Below are 17,087 nucleotides of genomic sequence, written 5' to 3' on the forward strand. Positions count from 1 at the left end.
CCCTGGCTCTAGTTGAGGTCAGCTAATAATAAATTTTAAGGCTCCAGACACAAAGTAAAACAAACAAACAAATAATATATCATCAATCAAGTGTGTCAGCTTGAATGCAAGTCCACGGACTTAGATGTTTGCAGGATAGTCCACAAGTCAGAAAGTCGTGCATAGTTTGCTCCTTTTATTCCCCATGCACAGGAAGAAATAATACGGGAGCAGTACTACCGTTAGGAAACATTAGCCAAAGCAGAAAAGGCACCTAAAGCAAAAAGCTTCTTGGTGGGCCAGAGACTTACCAGAAGGTGAAGAGGGCCACAATGGCAACTGTAACAAGAAGCTGAAGCAAAAGGATGCTGTAAACCTAAAATTGGGGAGAAAGGATCAAATCAGCATGGTTGATGCTTAGAAACAAAAGGTAGAATTCAACACTGTGCTAAGGTAATCGTTCCATCAGTGCAAAAATTATTCTCCCTCTTCCTCCTCCCGCCCATTGTGGAGGTTCTCCTGAACCTCCTGAGCAACTGCACAGGGAGGGGGCAAATCCTGCTGCAACAGTGGGCCTAAATGTGCTGGTTTCCAATAGTGCAACAACTTGGTTGAATTCAGCCCATAGTTTGACACAGTCCTTCCTTGTGGGATGTGAGCCATTGAGAATCAAAGCAATCTGCATAGCCCTGTCCATCAGCTATGTTTCTTGAAGGGGGTTCACAGGACACACATACACACACCAGTGGCGCAAACCACACACCTGTGGCCTATATGGGATCATACCCATAGGTCTCCACCCCCACCCACATGTAACTGGATAGGGAGGCAAACTGGATAAGAGCCAGCATGGTGTAGTGGTTAAGAGCGGTGGACTCGTAATCTGGTGAACCGGGTTCGCTTCCCCGCTCCTCCACATGCAGCTGCTGGGTGACCTTGGGCCAGTCTCTGAAGTCTCTCAGCCTCACCTCATAGAGTGTTTGTTGTGGGGGAGGAAGGGAAAGGAGATTGTTAGCCGCTTTGAGACTCCTTAAGGGGAGTGAAAGGCGGGGTATCAAGTCCAAACTCCTCCTCTTCTTATAAGTGAGCCTAGAGCAAGAAGCATGTTGGACACCCTTGTTCCGTACAGTATGGAGGAAGGTTGACTGTTTCAGACATTACCTTCCTAATGAACACCCTGCGTACACTGCGGTCATCCCAGCTGAAAGTTGTGAGCGTCTCAGTGTCCCCCGAAAATCCACTGCCATAGTTGGGACTGGAGCCTGAAAAGGATGGAAAGTAAGACAAGTCAAGTTTTGACCCACTGCTCTCCTGGGGGCAAATAGGGCCCATGACTCTTCAAACCAGCACAAATTCTTCCAGGCATTTTAACACCACTACGACACTCTGTCACTGGTTTCCCTAAAGTTTGCAGCATGTCAGATGATGTTTTCTATGTCAGTATCTGCAACTGCCATTAACAAAAACACAATGCCAGCTCCTGCCAACCTAGCAGTTCAAATGCACGTCAAAGTGCAAGTAGATAAATAGGTACCACTCTGGCGGGAAGGTAAACAGTGTTTCCATGCACTGCTCTGGTTTCACCAGAAGAGGCTTAGTCATGCTGGCCACATGACCCGGAAAAACTGTATGCGGACAAACATTGGCTCCCTCGGCCAGTAAAGCGAGATGAGCGCCACAACCCCAGAGTCGTTCACAACTGGACTTAACTGTCAGGGGTCTTTTACCTTTTTTAAATGTTCTACCACACAAAAAGGATCAGGTATGAATGAACTTTATGGCATAAAACCAAAGGCCTTTGCAAAACAAAACAAAAATAGACAAAACCCCCAAACTTACTTACATCTTGTTGATACATAAGCTTTCTTCAGACATTATAAAATGGTTAATATTAACCATTATAAAATGGTTAACATTTATGTTCCCTGGATTTAGCCAGCAACATTGAATGAGACTTGTATATTTCATTGATTCTGTATCAGTAGATCAGATAAAGATCCACCCACGTTTTGCCAAATTTGTCTCTGAGAAGACAATACTTTGTTCTTCATTGAGCAAAACAAGTGAAATCTCTAGCTTTAGATGTGATGCTAAGCTAGAGATCATGGTTTGTCTCTCCCATGTGCTAGAAGGGATAAGAGTGGCCTAGATGAGCATGTTAATAGAAAACATGTATGATGTGTGAACTGCGCCAGTGTATTAAGCTGGAGTATTTGGTTAGATTGTGGCTTTGGTTAATGGGGAACAAAACAAATTCTTTGCAGGCTGGGGGAAAAGGCCAACATATTGATTCCCTTTTGAGGGTGAAGTGAATGGAAAGTTACCATCTTCAAGATGAACAGTTTAAAAAGATGTTACAGGTGACAGTATCATAGATCAAAGATATAGGGGGGGGGAGAGTAGCAAACCCAGCAAAACAATGAAAATTGCATGTTCCAGTTCTTAGCAGAGAAACAAAAAATAGGATCAAAAGGCCACAGGGCCTGGGGAGCCCAGGTAGACTTTGTGCTCTCAGGATCATGTGAATGTCTCAAGAAAGAGGACATTTCACAGGACTTTCCAGTTTTGAACAAAATGTGCTTGGGGTGTGTGTGTGTGTGTGTGTGTGTGTGTGTGTGTGTAAACTTTACACTAGTGTATGCCTTTTTGTACACATTACTTAGCTGGACAACTGCACTGCAAAATTCAGAGAAGTGCGAATTTTGAAGGCAGGCTCTGCTTTAGTTTGAGTGTTGTTTTCAGAAAGTGTGAATTAGCTAAGTGTGCTTTTTAATGTGAACTGGATTAGATTCCTCCCCCCCCCTATCCTTTGTGGGAATGGTCTCAGAAGATCATTAGCTCAAATCTCATTTGTCGCAGACTTTGATTTAATGTGATTTTCCCATTGAATAAACATTCTGATTTGCTGTTATCCCTGGATAATTGTTAATGAAACCCACATTTAAAGAGTTGGTAGTTGGTAACTACAAGATACCAACACCTATTCAGTGTTGTTACACTGTGAAAAACCTCTACCATGTACCCCTTGTGATTTTCCCCCCTCTAAACTGAAAACAATACACACTTTAGTCTTTTTTTCATAAGGAAGGTCCTTTGCTCCTTTCCAGCTTTACAATAATCCTTTCTGAGATGGAATGACCAGCACAGTACACTGTATTCCAAAAGTGACTGCACCAAAGATTTATATGATGCCATTATGATAGTGGTTCATTTTATTTTCAAACCCTTTCCTACTAACATCCAGCATGGAAGTTGCCTTTTTTTATTGCCATCATATATTGAGCTGAGCTGATAGATTCACTGAGCATTGTCATTCACCATGACCCCAATATCTCTTTTGAAAATAATGGTGGAGATTAGAAAACAATTAAAATACATACTTATTAATTTTAAGAATGTATAAACCATGCCTTCATCCAAAAGTAGATTACAGAGCAGTATAGATAAACACTTGAAATATGTAGTGCAGAGTTAAAATAGTGTAAATGAACTCAAAAGAAATTCAACAAAATTATAATAAAATTGAGAGGACCAAAAACTCAACAATATTTAAAAACGTCTTTGATATTTATTTATTTAAGGTGTTTTTTTTTAAGGTGCCAAACAGAATATAGAACTGATGCTAGGCATACCTCCCACAGGAGAGCATTCCATAGCTGAAGTGCCAGCACAGCAAAGGGCCTATCTTTTTAATACAGTGGTACCATGGGACGCGGGTGGCGCTGTGGGTTAAACCTCAGTGCCTAGGACTTGCTGATTGTAAGGTCGGCGGTTCGAATCCCCACGGCTGGGTGAGCTCCCGTCGTTCGGTCCCAGCTCCTGCCCACCTAGCAGTTTGAAAGCACCCCTAAGTGCAAGTAGATAAATAGGTACCGCTTTCTAGCGGGAAGGTAAACGGCGTTTCCGTGTGTGGCGCTGGTGCTGGCTCACCAGCTGCAGCTTCGTCATGCTGGCCACGTGACCCGGAAGTGTCTTCAGACGGCGCCGGCTCCCAGCCTCTTAAGCAAGATGAGCGCGCAACCCTAGAGTCGGACACGACTGGCCCGTACGGGCAGGGGTACCTTTACCTTTACTTACCTTGGGTTACATACGCTTCAAGTTACAGACTCTACTAACCCAGAAATAGTACCTCGGGTTAAGAACTTTGCTACAGGATGAGAACAGAAATTGTGCAGCAGCGGCGCAGCGGAAGGCTCCATTAGCTAAAGTGGTGCTTCAGGTTAAGAACAGTTTCAGGTTAAGAACGGACCTCCAGAATGAATTAAGTACTTAACCCAAGGTACCACTGTATACATATTGTTTCCGCCTATAACTACTCTAAAGATCTTAATACATGGGCAGGTTGATAAAATTAAAGGCATTCCAGTGATTGTACCTTTGAAATCCCTTCTCCTATCATTGATAGCGGGTAATAATACAAAATGTGTGCAAAAAATGCAGAGATTCAATTTATTGCCTCCAGGAAATACTGCAGTACAGTTGCCTCTTCTCCACCATAGCCAATCAGGACAGACATTTTGCTACAAAATGATATGTGTCTATACATATCATGGGCTATATAGATATTGCAATTAGGGCTCAGGTTAGCCCTTTATCTTTCAGCTGTGGGGCCGAAGCTTTTCCTATTAACAGAGCATTAAGTCTTCTTGTGAGCATATGAGGTGGGTCTCCCAGGGAATATTTCTCCTTTACGCCTAACGCAGAAGAAATCCCTCTGCTTGGTTTAATTGTCTCAGACTACACTGTCTTGACATCACCTATTATGACAACTCCATCCACGCCAGGGACAAATTTGGCCAAGATACAACAGTCTGCTTCATTTACAGAGTTCATACTTTACCCAAGGCACCACTACACAATGAGAACATTGAATTCAAGCTGCTGCATTGCCTAAGTTCCAACGTTATTCGTCTTAAAATGGTAAAAGATTTGCTTGTTTGGTGCAAGGCTCACTCTGTTTTCTATTGCTGTGTTGTACAAATGTATTTGAACCAGGTAGCTACACTATAGCCAAAGCATCCAGTATGATACTCTCCAGTTATTACTCTCATCATTCCTGACCATTGACTATGCTGGCCTCAAACACTTGGAGGGCACCACTCTACCCCTCCCTGCTCTGCAATTTAGCCAAATTATTTTACCCCATGTTTTCATCCATACAGGACTCCAAGATGGCTAACAATCCATCATTTGAAAACAACAACAATTCAGATTCAAGCACTACAAATAAAACAGCCACCAGCAAACTCCAATGTGATTCAGCAAGAGCAACACAACACTGTCAAATCGATAGTTACGTAAATTCAGCTAACAAATATACCCACAACGTGCACACAACAACCTTACTTTGCAAAGGCAGATGTGGAACATTACAAAGAAAAGTTCATCTTTTGCAAGTACCGCTCCTTAAAGTTGTTATGTTTGACACTTGTATTCGCTAAGACATATGTGGAACACAAAAAGCTTTTGTTTGGACGTTACGTTTAAAAAAACTGATTCATTTGTGCATATAGTGGTATCTCCGGTTAAGAACTTAATAAGTTCTGGAGGTCCGTTCTTAACCTGAAACTGTTCTTAACCTGAAGCACCACTTTAGCTAATGGGGCCTCCCACTGCCACCGCGCTGCCGGAGCACAATTTCTGTTCTCATCCTGAAGCAAAGTTCTTAACCTGAGGTACTATTTCTGGGTTAACGGAGTCTGTAACCTAAAGCATCTGTAACCTGAAGTGTATGTAACCGGAGGTACCACTGTACGTGGAACACAAAAGCTTCTATTTGGACATTACGTATATAAGAACTGATCTATTTGTATTTCCTGTTCTAATTGTTGGTCCTTAATTGCTTCTACTCGATTAGATAATGTGAAAAGAGTTATGTTTATATGATGTATAAAGAATTTATACACAAAGAATTTAAACACAGCCAGTTACATTGTGGGTATATTTGTCAGCAAGAGTAACAGCAAAACCAAATCAATAATTAGTTTTGACTCTGGTTTTTATAAAGTACTGTTATAGTAACAGGCAGATAGAGAGGAAGGTAAATGGATAGTCTTAAGCCATGGATTTCCACAAGTTGGTATTATCCAAAGGTAACACCTCTCATGGGACGCGGGTGGCGCTGTGGGTAAAACCTCAGCACCTAGGACTTGCCAATCGTCAGGTCGGCGGTTCGAATCCCTGCGGCGGGGTGCGCTCCCGTTGTTCGGTCCTAGCGCCTGCCAACCTAGCAGTTCAAAAGCACGTCAAAGTACAAGTAGATAAATAGGGACCGCTTACTAGCGGGAAGGTAAACGGCGTTTCCGTGTGCTGCGCTGGCTCGCCAGATGCAGCTTGTCACGCTGGCCACGTGACCCGGAAGTGTCTTCGGACAGCGCTGGCCCCCGGCCTCTTAAGCGAGATGGGAGCGCAACCCCAGAGTCGGACACGACTGGCCCGTACGGGCAGGGGTACCTTTACCTTTACCTTTTAACACCTCTCAGCCAGAGGTGCGAGATAAAGTGCTGGAGGGCTTAGGAGTCAGGTGGAGTCATAACAGAAGCAGCAGCCCGTACGATATCCAGCCCCCTTAAGGCATTCACCATCACCAACAGGACTTTGAACTGGACTTAGAAATGGATTAGCAGATAATGCAAATGATATTAGGCAGAGTGTAGTTCCCCACCGCCCACACCATTTCCTCTGAGTCCCCCAAGGGAGTAGGAAACCCTTGCCCATCTACTGCAAGCATCCAGAAATAATACCAGTAGTAGTATTATACCATACGTCTGCTATACTGTAAGCCATACCATTAGTTTGCAATCTACCTTCTGTTCAGACCTGCTCTACGCTACCTTGTAGTTTTGCCAGCATGATGCTGTTACCGGGAGCTACATCTTTCTGTGGTTCACTTGCTGTCCTGGACCAAGCTTTCCATATGAATCATTTGGTCCAGAACTTCTATCAAGACTCTTAAATTGCAAGGAAGCTTCAAACATGCAGTCCCCAACCACCCACGGTCTAAAGTGGTAGTGTCCTAGGAACTATTGGCCATATGGTTTTATTTCATGTGTAGGTTGCCTTTATGCTTGTAGTACGTTATGATCTGCTCTGCATAGTATAAGTTGACTTGCAAGAGTAGGTACAGGAGGGTGTGGCTGGGCTTCCTACTTTTGGCAGGGAGGAAACTGGACATTTGGTCCCTTCTCTTCCATAAAAGATGCCAGATTTTTGAGAGAGGGAGCCTGGATTGTCAAGCATGTAAAATTGTAAAAATTTAATTGCACAGGCGTTTAGTGGTCAACAACCCATGATGCAATCCCTCTGTGAATTTATATAGGCTATTGCAACTTGCTGCTCTTTGTTACTAAGCCCAACTTCATTTCCAGACGCACTTAACTGTTGTGAAGCAGCAGGCTGAAAGCAAAGATGAACAAGGTTTAAGTGTCTTAAGGGAGCTGCAGATAAGGAGCTTAGGGACTTATTAATTCTAAACCACCCTTTCAAGCTTGCGGGCAGTCTCTCCCTAATGATGTTTCACCAACGTCACAGAGGTTCAAGAGATGCAGTTTTTGAGGAAGTATCATACAGAATTCTCTCCCATTATTACCCCCTTCTTAGAGTTGCCGTACATTCCTAATTGTAAGGGACCTCAGAAAACGATAGGATACTTTGGTTACGGTTAGTCAAGCCACAAAATAGGGTTCATTGCGGTCCGAATCAATTTGGGCAAATATTGAAACTAGGCCTCTTGCAATGCTTCAGGAAGAAGATTAGAACATGTCAAATAAGAAAGAATGATGTCCATTAGATTTCTAACCCACCGCAGCAAAACAAAATATTCATTAATCACAATGCTACTCAAAGCCACCCCTGGCATTTGGCAGAGGCAGCCCATCTCAGTCACCTGATTTGGGGATACCAAAAATAGCAGCAACATTCGGATTATCCGGATTATTAACATTATGATGGTTCTACATCATTTTACAGCCATTGGGGTTGCTGTTTGGTTGCTTGCCCCCAGTACCCAAATGCCTTGTTCCAGCTCTGTCTATATTGGAATCGTTGGAGTGGTTTAATGCTGGTCACCCAGAATGAGTGCTTTGAGAGGGGGAGCCCGGATTATGAGACATGTGATAAAGGTGAATAATATACCTTTGCTTTTCTGAATTATCACCCGCTATTCAACCCTAAACCCAGGTTTGCTGGTAACTAGATTCCACCACTGTGTTGCAAGCTTTATGCAGCAAACTCCTGTGGAATCAGGGCCTTCGTATTAAGAACAATCAAATGACACTGCCGCCCCGGGGGACACTTAAGGTGTATATTTTTAGGACCCACCTTATTGTTTAAAACTGATTTTAATATTGTGCTTTACTGTTGTGTTACGTAACCCAGCCTGGGACCTTAGAGTGATGGGAGGGGAATGAATCAATGAATGAATAAGTGCCTGAACCAAAGCCAACGTTCACTGAGACCTTTTCATAGTCACTCAGTTGGACCTTGTATTAAACTCCCAACACCCATTGGAACATTAAGATCTAAGCTATAAATTAAGTAGCTGAAAATTCGCATTTACTGTATTTCTCTAGCGTATTCTTCTTATTGCTGCTTTTACGTAGCAAAAACATGTCCATTGTCCTCTGAAGGCTCCAGCACCCAGAAGCAGATGTGAAGAGTAACCATTATGAAAGGCTGCCCCTCCTTGGTGACATCATTGTGATGGCACAGGACTGGAACCTTCAGGTGGCAGATGAACTCACCCATCCCTCTGGGGCCTTTGGTTCCTCACTGAGGATTTCCTGGGGCATGGTTAGGGATGTTCAAGGAATCCATTGAAAATGGACTATCAAACAGATTTTCTTCTGTCCACCCATTCAAGCCCTATTGCAGCACGGACTCTTGCTATTAATCAGGCTTCCTCAACCTCGGCCCTCCAAATGTTTTGAGACTACAATTCCCATCATCCCTGACCACTGGTCCTGCTAGCTAGGGATCGTGGGAGTTGTAGGGAAAACATCTGGAGGGCCGAGGTTGAGGAAACCTGCTACAAATGCTTTTCATCTTAGCTCATGAAACTGAAAATATTTTTTAAACATGCTCACATGATACCTATATAGATGCATAAATTGTTTTGCAATATACATTATTTACATATCACTGATGTAGAATTGCCAGTGTCCCAATAGATGCCTCTCTGCTTTTTAAATTTCTGAAGTGTTTGTTGTTGGAGGGAGCCTATATGCATTGATTGCAAGCCTAACCATATGTTCTACTCAGAAGTAAATCCCAAAACTTCAATGAGGCATACTCCCAGGTAAATGGGGGTTAGGATTTCAACCTTAATCTGTTTCCTATTGTGAATTTCAAAAACCAGTGGAATGAATCACTCATTCTTGCTTTTTCACATGGAAAGAAATGATCTCTTGTTACCTGTGGATTTTATCTGTGCTCTACAGTTAGTCAGAGTCCCTTTGTCAAACTGGGGAAAACCATCTGGATTTTACTGCTCATTTTTACTTACAATCCATCCCCTAAATCTTTATTTTCAAACCAAAATTTAATTTAAATGTACTTTTCTCCCCCACTACCACCACCAAGTTTTGTTGATTTATAGCTTGTTGTACTTTCCTAGATACTACTCAGTTCCCTTTGTACTGTGCAGGGAATTTTAAAACTGGACATTATTTTTATTTTCATTGCAGGAATACATTCACACAATGAGGATTCCAAGCTTTCAAACACAAAGTTATGTTCACTGTAAACATTTAAAACCTAAATTGGTTTGAGTATAATGTTTCAGCAAGCACATGACCACGAACATTTTCCATATAAATACACATTTATGAAATAGATGATGCAATAAAAAGAACATATATGTTAACTGAGCTAGAAAATCCAGCAAACATAGAGCAAAATATCAACAAGATATTAAACTGTCCCTTCCTGACTCCTCAGTCAGGGAAACAAGAGAGAATGGCAAGTTTATACGGAGCTGTGAGAAATCAAATCTCCCAGTTCTCTTAACAACTACTACATAATTTATAGAGTTTCCACAAAGGTAGCAGTGGAGGAGCTCCCAACTTATCCACAAAGCTATGAATTAATGCAGACATTTTAATTAAAGATAGATGATAGATAGATGATAGATGATAGATAGATAGATAGATAGATAGATAGATAGATAGATAGATAGATAGATGATAGATAGATAGATAGATGATAGATAGATAGATAGATAGATAGATAGATAGATGATAGATAGATAGATAGATAGATAGATAGATAGATAGATAGATAGATAGATAGATAGATGATAGATAGATATGAATATTTTTATAAATAAATAATTGCATATAACTGCATAATGACACCACAAATACTCAAATACTCATGCAGGGTAAGAAGTCAATAGCAGTGCAAGACTATGTGTATCTACTCAAAAGTAAGTCTGATTAAATTCATAGGGTTGTATTCTAAGAGAAAGCGGACACTCACTGGGATCCACATACGCCCAAGCTGGATGGAGAGGAACGTTCAGAGGTGGAGGGAATGCCCCTGATTTCAATCCTTCTGCTGAGGTCGCCTCTTCGTATGTTGGAGGAGCTGATGGGACGTTTGTGTTGTCCTTTTTGTCTGCATCTGCCTGCTGCCCTTCAGAGTTTGCAGGCTTGTTATTCACGGAGAGCTGCAGAGCAAAATAGCAAATTGAACATTAATTTTTTTGTTTTTATTTTTAAGAAAATAAATAAAAAAACCCTCATGTGTTTTATATGGGACAAAGAGGAGGCAACCAAAACAAAGGTCCAGTTCCAGTATTTTTTTAAGGGGACACATGGCCAAGGGAGCTTCAGCAGCCCTCTTAGCCTAGAAGAGGTGGGGCATATATACAGAGAATGGTCTGACCTTCTCAGCTTTCCCATGTCCAGTAAGAATGGCAATGGATCTGTGGTGAACCTTGGTTGAACTAAATGCTGAGTCTTTCCACCTTGAGTAAACTAAATTGACTACTGCCCAGATTTAGGACATGCTCATTTCTCATATACACCAAGTAAGGTCTTGGAAAATGATTTTTTCCTAAGATCTCTTGTCAATGATGGCATGTTAGCCAACACTCGTAAGAGGGAACCTTAATGCCAGAGGTGGTTCATATGCAGGCCAGCACGGAGATTCAGAGACTTGAAGTAAAGTTAGCTTTTTATTAGGATAAACAGCATACAGTACATCCAGAGAGCACCACAGGGCACAGCTTGCTTCCAGGAGCACAGTGGCCAAGACTGCCTGTCTGCACCTCCTAAGGTAAAGGTAAAGGGACCCCTGACCATTAGGTCCAGTTGTGACCGACTCTGGGGTTGTGGCGCTCATCTCGCTCTATAGGCTGAGGGAGCCTGCGTTTGTCCGCAGACAGCTTCCGGGTCACGTGGCCAGCATGACTAAGCCGCTTCTGGCGAACCAGAGCAGCACACGGAAATGCCATTTACCTTCCCGTCGGAGTGATAACTATTTATCTACTTGCACTTTGTGCTTAAGAACTGCTAGGTTGACAGGAGCAGGGACCAAGCAATGGAAGCTCACTCCATCGCGGGGATTCGAACCGCCAACCTTCTGATTGGCAAGCCCAAATCTCTTCATTAGCTGTATGTCTTCCAAACAACTTTAACCTCTTGTTCTCTGTGTGCTCTTTGTTTGGCTACATGCAAAGCTCTGTGTGTCCTTGGAGACAAGGGTGGGAGGGGAGATTAATACAGTGGGACCTGTCAGTTCCCGTGAAGCTGCCATAGCTCCTGTCCCCTTCCTCCTCTGCTTCAGGTCCTGAACCTGATTTTTTTTCCCTCTGCTTCCTGCCCTGCCCTTGAATGGCTTTCTACCTGTGGCTCCTCTCTCGCCCTCAAGCCTGTTGCTTCTTCATCACCCCACCCTCCTCCTTCCTCTGACCCATCTTCCATGTCCCACCACAAGTCCCCTGGTTCACAGCCTTCCTCCTCTGAGGTTTCCCGTGGGGGTTCTTCCAGAGCCTCCCACCACTCTTCGTCATCCAGCCAGTCCCTGACCCAGAAGCTCAAGTTTGTGGTGCTTTTAAAGAAGCAAGAGAGAAACTAGTAGGGTTATAGCAAAAGGCTCCTCATTACATTTTTCATGAAAGCCATTGTTTCCTTATGTATATCAAGTGAGTATATCAATATCCTCCAGCTGTTGCTGGACAACAACTCCCACCATCCCTGGCTGTGGCTGATGGAAGTTGTAGTCCAATGACATCTCAAAGGCGTCAGTGGGTTCCCCACAGTTGTTGTATTCCATTTTGTTTTGTAGATGTGTTCATTTCCCTAGACCAGGGGTCAGCAAACTTTTTCAGCAGGCGGCCGGTCCCCTGTCCCTCAGACCTTGTGAGGGGCCAGACTATATTTTTTGGGGGGGGGGATTAATGAATCCCTATGCCCCACAAATTTTACTTTCTTGGGCTCCATGATCACTGCAGATGGTGACAGCAGCCACAAAATTAAGACGCCTGCTTCTTGAGAGAAAAGCAATGACAAACCTAGACAGCATCTTAAAAAGTAGAAACATCACCTTGCCAACAAAGGTCCATATAGTTAAAGCTATGGTTTTCCCAGTAGTGATGTATGGAAGTGAAAGCTGGACCATAAAGAAGGCTGATCGCCGAAGAATTGATGCTTTTGAATTATGGTGCTGGAGGAGACTCTTGAGAGTCCCATGGACTGCAAGAAGATCAAACCTATCCATACTTAAGGAAATCAGCCCTGAGTGCTCACTGGAAGGACAGATCCTGAAGCTGAGGCTCCAATACTTTGGCCACCTCATGAGAAGAGAAGACTCCCTGGAAAAGACCCTGATGTTGGGAAAGATGGAGGGCACAAGGAGAAGGGGACGACAGAGGACGAGATGGTTGGATAGTGATCTCGAAGCTACCAGCATGAGTTTGACCAAACTGGGGGAGGCAGTGGAAGACAGGAGTGCCTGGCATGCTCTGGTCCATGGGGTCACGAAGAGTCGGACACGACTAAATGACTAAACAACAACAACAACATGCCCCACAAATAACCCAGAGGTGCATTTTAAATAAAAGGACACATTCTACTCATGTAAAAACATGCTGATTCCCGGATGGTGCACGGGCCAGATTTAGAGACTATTGGGCTGGATCCGGCCCCCGGGCCTTAGTTTGCCTACCCTTGCCCCTAGACTGATCCGCTGGCATTTTGTGAGACTGTAAGCTCAGCCTTGCCATCTAGGAAGTTCAATCTGTAGACCAGAGGTGTGGAACCTGTGGCCCTCCAGATGTTGCCAAACTGCAGCTTCCATCGTCCCTTTCCATTGGCCACATTGGCTGGGTCTGATGGAGTTGTAGTTCAGTGTTTCCCAACCTTGGGCCTCCAGCTGTTTTTGAACTACAATTCCCATCATCCCTGACCACTGGTCTTGCTAGCTAGGGATGATGGGAGTTGTAGTCCAAAAACAGCTGGAGGCCCAAGGTTGGGAAACACTGTTGTAGTTCAGCAGCATCTGGTAGGCCTAAGCCCCCCCCCCCCCCGTAGACTGCAGGATAATCCAGCCTGCTGCTCCCATAGCATTTCAAATTATGCCTCTGCTTCTGTGGCTTGAACAAAAAACACATGTCCTCCCTAATGTCTCACAGCAGTTAAAAATACTTAAAACAACAGAAGCAACACACTCTGTGATCCAGCATCACTTGACACCACTATCTTGAATAACAGATTCAAAATTAGCCCTATTGACCTCAAAAGGATTTAGGTCCTAGTGCAGCCTGACACTCAATTTGGCGTCCCCAACTCCAACCCTGTACAATCAACAGCACAGCTCCATAAAAACAATGCTAATGAAACCCCCCGGCTGTTTCAGAGCAGCAAGAGCCGCCTTGCAGTGCAGCCACCCCACAAAAGCTTTCTATAATTATAACCACTCAACACATGGCAGCTGAACAATCTGAGCCAATCAGCAGCAGTGCCAAAATGAATCAGAGGTGTGTGGAGTTGTCCAGGAGTTGCGTCAGTGTGGTGCCATCTGGATTGAGGTGACCTAATTCAAAGGGAGGAAGTGCCTAGAAGGTGAGGGGGGGCAGAAGAGAAGGGGGGACCTTTGCAAAGGAGATTTTTTAGGTCCAGCTTCGTGCAAGAAATTTAGCATTTCATACGTATCCTCTAGTATAGGCATGGGAGTAGACTCTCATTGCATGACATCAACACCCTCCTGGCCACATTCCAGTTCCACAAGCAAGGGAGCATTTGGGATAACTCATCCCTATTACATAACTTCCTTTGCGCACAGGTGAGACCCAGAATTATGGAACACACGACATAAGCAATTGCAGCAGCATCCAAAATTGAACCGCCATAGATTTGTTGCTTACATCACAGCCATAAGTCCAGGGTTCTAACACCTACAGGAGGCTAAAAACTAAAGCATGCATTTAAAGCCCCTCTGATGCTGCTTTTGCATGGCAACTGATTTCTTACAGGGGCGGGTTGGGGAGGCCAGGGTTAGGAGGGTGTGATGGATGAAATTTAATCTCCTTCAGTTCAACCTCCTGCAATGAGTAAGAACAGGATTTCTTATTCTTGCAAGGGTTCAAGAGCACTTTTTAAGGGCTGGCAGGAACACAAATCCCAGGGGAGATGATAGGGGATAAGTGGAGGTGATTGACAGCAATCCTGTCACTAGCCCTGCGGTGACATGCAATAAACCTCGTCCCACATCCTCCCCCCTTTTTTTCTCTTTCGCAACAGGGATTTGGTGCAAAGAACAAGCAGATGGATGATTTGCTCTCGTACACAAACACACAAAGATGGTGAGGTTGCATTAATTCAGCACCACAATTGCATTTGTCCTTACACCACGCTTAATTCTGCCAAGCATCTACAAGCCAGCCTGATTTATTGGAATTAAGCAAGGCATATTTGGTTCTGCTCCCCACCTACCTTTCCCTGCGTCATGTTTTCCTATGGACTGATGCTCCTCTGCTTGAGAGAATGGCACTTCGCAGGAAGCGAGAGCGAGGAAAGCTATTTTTCTCCCCTCTGCTCAGCAGCTGACTACGTATTATTTGCTGGCTCTTTCCCTGGTGTGTCGCTTCAACCTCTGCAGCCTGGTCTGGTGATGCTCTTACGTTCCAGCAACATCTAGATCTCATCTCCCTTCTGGTGGTGGAGGTGGGAATCTACCATTCCCGAGCTGCTGAACAGGGGGGGGAATGCTGAGGAAAGCAGATGCAAGAAAGAAAGGTGGGGGTGCTGAGGAAGGACAGTGCAAGCTTTTGACGTAGCCTCTTTCAGAGTGTGATGCAGTGTCACACACAGAGGGAGAAGCCCAGCGAACGCCAGAATGCAGCTTATCGGCGGAGGACCAGAATCGCAGAGTGAACAAACAAAAGGGGAGGTGAAAGAGAGAAGGTGATGCAGAGGAGAGGATGTTCTTCTAAGACTTAAATGCACCACTTTGCTGCGTTACTAACAGCAGCCCAGGGAGCGATTAGCAGCAGAGCAGCTTGGGAAACCACAGTGTTGCACATCAGAAGGGAAAGGCCCCCTTGCTTCCACTCTGACTTTCACATAGTCAGCTAGATAGTTTATCAGGTATGCATATATCACTCCATGCATCCAAAGACATCCCAAAGAGATTTGCAATGATAAAATGCAATACCTTTTAAAAATAAAGAATTTTAAAAGAATACCTTTTAAAAATAAAGCAATAGGACAATTCAAAACACTAAAAGTGCTCATCTGATGAAAATCATTTAAAACAACACAGTGGCTTTGCACATATTTAATCCTCCCTGAACAGCTGGCTGTGGGGCTGTGGACACACCACATATTTAAAACAATTCCCCTCCAAAGAATCCTGAGAACTGAAGCTGCTGGGAAATGTAGCTCTCCTAGGGAAAACTACACTTCCCAGGATTTGGAGTGTGTTTCACGCAGAACCTTCATTATTCTTTGCACTTTCTTGTCAGATTCTCCTTTAAAATACATACACGTTTATATGTTGTGTGCATTATGGCCTAGGTCCCTTACAGGACTATTCCTGTGCCTTACAGGACTATTCTCATACCCTCTTAAAACTTTAATGGGTCATACAGCTCAGCATGCATTTTATTTGCCTTAATTGCTGAGCCCTGAAGACTGCTGTTTTATTGTCGTGCTCTTAAAAAAACAATCACAAGCCGCATGCACATCAGCAAGAACACTAGCAGGAGATCTACCCAGTTTCATCGAGGTGCAAGGTTTAACAACTTAACTCTTAGGTTTTGGGCATTGTCAAAGATTCATATAATTGTACAGTTGGAAGGTATCCCAAGGATCATCTAGTCCAACCCCCTGCCATGTAGAACTTTCAACTAAAGCATCCATGGCAGATCTTTCTCCTCTGTTCCTCCCCCGCAGGGAAGCCGCACGTCACTTTTATGTAGCAACAACAAGTCTTGCAGCACCTTAAAGTAAAGGTAAAGGTACCCCTGCCCGTACGGGTCAGTCGTGACCGACTCTGGGGTTGCGCGCCCATCTCGCTTAAGAGGCCGGGGGCCAGCGCTGTCCGCAGACACTTCCGGGTCACGTGGCCAGCGTGACGAAGCTGCTCTGGCGAGCCTGCACCAGCGCAGCACACGGAAACGCCGTTTACCTTCCCGCTATAAAGCGGTACCTATTTATCTACTTGCACTTAAGGGTGCTTTCGAACTGCTAGGTGGGCAGGAGCTGGGACCGAACGGCGGGAGCTCACCCCGCCGCGGGGATTCGAATCGCCGACCATGTGATCGGCAAGTCCTAGGTGCTGAGGTTTTACCCACAGCGCCACCCGCGTCCCTGTAGCAGCACCTTAAATATTAGCAAATTTGTAAGAGCACAAGCTTTTGTGGAACACCCACAAATATTTATTGTGGTAGGATTCATGTGATGTAGTCTACTACAAATCTTGAGCCCATGATACGCTGGCCTTCAAAGTGCTGCAAGACTCGCATTCTTGGCCTTCCCCTTTGTGTGCCTTATATTCTGCATGCAAACCAGAGCCCTGAGTGTGCCCCACTGGCATTCCTAGATGGTGCTTGACAGTGGCAGTGCATAGGTAAAGGTAAAGGTAAAGGTAAAGGTACCCCTGACCGT

General features: G+C 44.3%; 1 protein-coding gene across 1 annotated transcript in view; it reads right to left on the bottom strand.

Annotated features, from left to right (window-relative positions):
* The window catches only part of FAIM2 (Fas apoptotic inhibitory molecule 2), a 40,797-nt gene extending 25,482 nt beyond the window's left edge, over positions 1 to 15,315 (bottom strand). Inside the window, exons 1-4 of the mRNA XM_081845263.1 lie at positions 14,913 to 15,315; positions 10,456 to 10,645; positions 1,141 to 1,241; positions 291 to 355 (exon numbers count right to left, since the gene is read on the bottom strand). Of these exons, the coding sequence (XP_081701389.1) occupies positions 291 to 355; positions 1,141 to 1,241; positions 10,456 to 10,645; positions 14,913 to 14,927 (371 nt within the window). The 5' untranslated portion in view covers positions 14,928 to 15,315. The remainder of the gene's footprint in view (positions 1 to 290; positions 356 to 1,140; positions 1,242 to 10,455; positions 10,646 to 14,912) is intronic.
* Between the last annotated feature and the right edge of the window lie 1,772 nt (positions 15,316 to 17,087).

The sequence above is a fragment of the Podarcis erhardii genome (genome assembly GCF_964252035.2).
Source record: "Podarcis erhardii genome assembly, chromosome: 2".
NCBI lineage: Eukaryota > Metazoa > Chordata > Lepidosauria > Squamata > Lacertidae > Podarcis > Podarcis erhardii.